Here is a 5,000-nt window from a genome sequence, read left to right as displayed (position 1 = left end):
CTACAACAAGCGGGAGAATTTAAAGCGGCAGATTAGCATACGTTTAAAATAAATGATATTGACGATGTCATCCGCTGGTGCGGAAGCTAATATCTTTTTCTTTATAGTTATCGTTCCTGGTGCGAACGGGGCTTAACTCAAAGCACCACATAATTTGTGACCATCTACCCATACTACGGCGTGGCGCTTTTTCCGTTTAACGACGACTCCGTAAACAGAGGTTCAGATGGTTGATCTGACAAGGCTTGGCCTTCACTGTTAACCTCAACCTACGCACACAATGCCGCTGCTGTCACAGCCGGAGATGGGCGCTCTTCACCGAGAGTGTGTGTGTGCGCGCGAGAGCTTCTGCATGCGTGTAGTGTGTGAACAGTATTCTCAGAAGCCCTCTACCCCCAGCTGTCTGCTGTAGCTAATGATTGGTCCCAGGGGGGCTGTTGGGAAGAGGAGTGTAGAAATTGAAACAGACGTTCGCGTCCCTGCCACAACGTGTGTGGCAGCTGGGAGCGCCGCTCCGCCATTCATACGCGGGAGGGAGAGCAGACTCTTAAAGTCATGAATATCAATGGTGAACACGGAGTCAGTGATGAAGCATCAACTGCCAACCTGCCGTGTTTCCAGCGAGCTCATATCACTATATCTGCTTTGTAGAGCCTAAACGGCACTCGCGGTAAACACAATGATCTTGGGAAAAGAAAGAGGGCTTAAGTGGGGGTTTTATTTTAGTGTTCCTGACAGAAACCGTAATATCAGTAACAGTCTAAATTTACTGATTATACTAAGTGCATTTTTACTAATTTTAATGTCCAGTCATGGTGTCATTTTATTTATTTACATGCATTTAAAAAATAATATTTAAGTCTTGAAATGCAGTTGGTAGTATCTTTGATTAATAAAAAGGCATTTCATGTTTTTTAAAAGTTAGCATCAACGACTGTGGTTTTATGTAGTTTTTTAGAATGTATATATTTGTACAATAGCCAACAATACATCGTATGGGTCCAAATAATTGATTTTTCTTTGATTTTTGTTCATTAGTATATTTAGTAAAGATCACTTTCTATAGACATTTTTTACATTTACTACTGTTAATATATCAAAACTTAATTTTTGATTAGTAATATGCATTGCAGAGACATTCATTTGGACAACTTTAAAGTTGATTTTATTTTTTTTTTGGAATCCTTAGATTCCAGGATTTTTTAAGTAGTTGTATCTCAAGCAAAATTTTGTCCAATCTTAACAAACCATGCATCAATGAAATGCTTACTCTTTTGTGGTCACACATTTTTAAGTAAATGTAATAATATACTTTAATAAAAAAAAAAAGAATAATAATTTACAGTTATCATGGTTAGTATCTTTAATAATGAAAATGCATTTTATAATTTTTTTAATGTATGCGTTTGAGTATGTTGCACAAATATATATCTATATGTATTCAAAATTCACTAATCATTTGCAATGATCTATTTAAAGTGAAAAGTGATAAAGTGCTTTAATAACTACACCTTTCCTTATGAATTTAAGTAGTAGTGTATAAATTTAAATCATAATCTTGGCGTTTGATTAAAATAATTGATTCACAAAAACATTTTGTATAACGTCGTTTTGATGAGTCATTCTTCCACGTCTTTGATAAAGATAAAGCAACAATATTGATTGAGAATCATCGTAATTGTGTAACGAGGCTAATTGTTAAACCCTCTAATTTGTCTCTTGCCATGTGTAATTAAGCTCAAATCCCACAGTGCATTTGAGTAATCCTCCGCTTCATCATTTATTCATTATCAAGCTGTTCTTATTAAACGCCTCAATCATAATTATTAACCGCGTCTTATCAATAAAACAACAAATTGCGTCGCTTTACCACACGAAAGCGCCACCGTACTGAACCGTCGCAGGGAAAACGAAGAGTTAAAGGTAGCATTAGCTAGACGCTAAAGTCGTCGGTGCCTACGGCGGATCGGGTGGCTGTAGTTTATTGTCCTGTACCCCCTGCGCCGCCTCCATCTCTCTCTCTTTAAAGAGCATGCTAGCCTAGCGATCCCTCAAGGTAAACCCCCAAATTACGCCTAATGTTCTACACAGGCTAATGGTTGTTGGTGCCATTAGAATATGCGTTATTTAGCTCCACGGGTTTCAGACACTCCCAGACCCGAGCGTTGTGGCACACACACACACACACACACACACACACACACACATGCACGCGCACACTCTTATACACCCCAGGCCTGTGGAGATGAATGGAGTTTGCAACACTACAATGAGCTTTTGATGCCAAGACAATGGAGGAGGCTGCCCGCATCTGACACGCTGTGTGTGCGAGTGTGTTTCTGAGGGCCGCTAACAATATGGGGTCCACTTTGCCAGGCCCCTCTGCCCCTGGGCTGGTCGGGGGGTTGTGGGTAATAGTGTCCCGAGGGCGCCCAGAAATGATGTGGAAGTGTCATGAGGCTCAGAAAGATGGCTGTGGCTTCCCTACTGACACTTCCCCCTTTTCTTACCGCGTCACAGAAACACGCTAGCGCGGGAGCGGCAGGTTAATATCGCTTCTGTAAAATCACCTTACGCCCAACCCGACCTCCGGGATGCTCGTGTGGCGTCTCCCATTACAGCGCCGGTCCTCGGGCAACGGCAAATCATCATTTGTTACTCACGTGCACGTCCCCTTCTCGTCAAGCTAATAGAGGTGAAACGGAGGTGTGGTCCAGCTCTTGTTTTTCTCTGTGCTCGTGGATCTTCACTTGTACTGTAGAACGGGCTGGAAATGGGGTAGATTAAGGAAAAATCGTCGGTCGAACTGGAACGTGTTTAGAAGATGTTTAATAACAAGTTCATCGGTTGAGCCTACGGATGTGACGGTTTAGTCAACTCACAATTCGATTTTCTCACAATTTGAAAAGAAATGAAAAGCCTATTAGGTTGTTGCGGCATATTTCTTTGTGAAAATGAAATATAACATGACTAAATAATTTTTTAAGTCATAAATAAATATAAATACAATAAATAAATAAGTTGCACAAATAAAAGAAATCTCTTTGTAGAAACGAAGGGTTAGTTTGTGCTTTTTTTATTTTAAATTAGGGGCGACCGCTGCATTTTAATGCATGCAGCATGAGCGGTTTAATTCAAAATTCTAATAAAAAAAAATAATAAAATGAAACCGGCACTCAAAAATCTGCACAAAACAGCAGACGAGCTGAATGAAACGCAAATTCAATTTCTGCCTGTAGTTGGCGCTTATGAACAGCAGTGATTTAGTGTTTCCTGGGTTACCGCTGTAAACAAAGCAGAGCTGGCTCATGGACAGGGCCTGCTTTAATACACATCTTTCTGAGGAAAGATGAAGAGAGATACTTTCATATAAAGTCCTACACCAATTGTATCATGATTTGTTTAACATCTGTTTAAAATGTGTATATATTGTTACAATATTGAACAATAGTAAAAGCAGTGTGTATATATATATATATGTATATATATATATATATATATATATATATATATATATATATATATATATATATATATTATATATATATATATGTGTGTATATATATATATATATATATGTGTATATATATGTATATACAATTATACAATTACAAAAATATCATTTGTAAACATTTATTAATGTTATTATTATTATATTTGACACATTTAAGGTAAGAAAATCTCACGTCTGTTTTCTTTCCTCCAGCCAATGGGATGTCAGATCCTCTCAGCTCCGCCCCTGGCATGAGCAGCGCCACCAGTCCCAAACTTGAGCCTCCGCCATCACCTCACGCCAACACGCAAGAAACACAGACGGAAAAAAAAGCACAGGCATCACCAAACCAGACGGCCTTTCTGCGGGGAATGAAGGTAAAGGGACGTAAAACTATACAAGTTTGTGTTATTTACAAAAATGATTACCGTTTCCTATATCGTCTGTATGTCACTGTCCCGTCAGTAACAAAAAAACACAAACACCGATAACAGTTTATAGGCTTGTTTTAGGTAAACAATATATATATATATATATATATATATATATATATATATATATATATATATATATATATATATATATATATATATATATATAAAAATTCTAATATATATAAAAAAGTCCAATTGACCTATGGCTAACAAAATAATTAAATCTTTGGAAATTGGAAATCTTCATTGTTGATCCATTGTTTTGTGAACCACGTACGACAGAGAGGGTGTCATGAACACAGTGCCACTTTGGTTTTATTGCCCGTCCCAATGACAAATACAGTCTCCTAATTGGTTGTTATTGAGGAAACAAAAGCACTTCCCTCGGGCTGTTTTGTTGCCAATCGGCGAAATCCATCAACTAGATGGACACCGTCCATCAATGGTGTGGACACGGGCGCTTCCTAATCATTTTTTATTTTTGGGGGTATTTAATACATCCACATATAGCCTACGTGCGTCTCCGAAGGCAAACGAAAAGATGAAAGTCAAGCAGATTTAAATTGCGAATAAATAACTGTAGGTGGTATAAAGACTTGAAAGAAGGATTTTTGTTTAATTCTCGTTCGTTTCAGCTATTTAAATGCGATCGGGATCGAGTTTAATTGTGTTTTTATATGAGCTGAAATCGCTTCAAATGATCCAGCGCCGCAATTGTGACTGTTTTATTAGTTTTAAATGCGTATGGATGACATTACAAGCTCAAGGGATCGCGAACGTGGTCGGTTCCCGTCGCGGCGCGAGTTAAAGACGCTCTTAGCGCTCGTTCTGTCTCATTACGCCGACGGTTCCTCGAGAGTGCGAGGTCTAACCTCTGATTTTCTTAAGCTCGGCTTGGTCATCTGGCAGAATAACGGCGGCTGAATGCGCGCGGACGCAATTTCCATCACGAACGGCGTGGTTTTTGCCTCTGTACGGCCTGAAAGCTTCTATTAGCGTGCGCTTGTCTGTTCTAGTGAGTGCATGCAGAATACAGACATATTGCTTAAGTATGAGAATCACTCACATGGAGC

At 38.8% G+C, this 5,000-nt stretch overlaps 1 protein-coding gene across 1 annotated transcript in view; it reads left to right on the top strand.

Annotated features, from left to right (window-relative positions):
• The window catches only part of agap3 (ArfGAP with GTPase domain, ankyrin repeat and PH domain 3), an 86,910-nt gene that overhangs the window by 52,919 nt on the left and 28,991 nt on the right, over positions 1–5,000 (top strand). The window contains 3 exon segments of the mRNA XM_043225947.1: positions 3,707–3,798; positions 3,800–3,817; positions 3,819–3,870. Of these exon segments, the coding sequence (XP_043081882.1) occupies positions 3,707–3,798; positions 3,800–3,817; positions 3,819–3,870 (162 nt within the window).

The sequence above is a fragment of the Puntigrus tetrazona genome, chromosome 24 (assembly GCF_018831695.1).
Source record: "Puntigrus tetrazona isolate hp1 chromosome 24, ASM1883169v1, whole genome shotgun sequence".
Classification (NCBI taxonomy): domain Eukaryota; kingdom Metazoa; phylum Chordata; class Actinopteri; order Cypriniformes; family Cyprinidae; genus Puntigrus; species Puntigrus tetrazona.
Note: the sequence above shows the minus strand (reverse complement) of the source record. Positions and strands in the feature narration are given on the sequence as shown.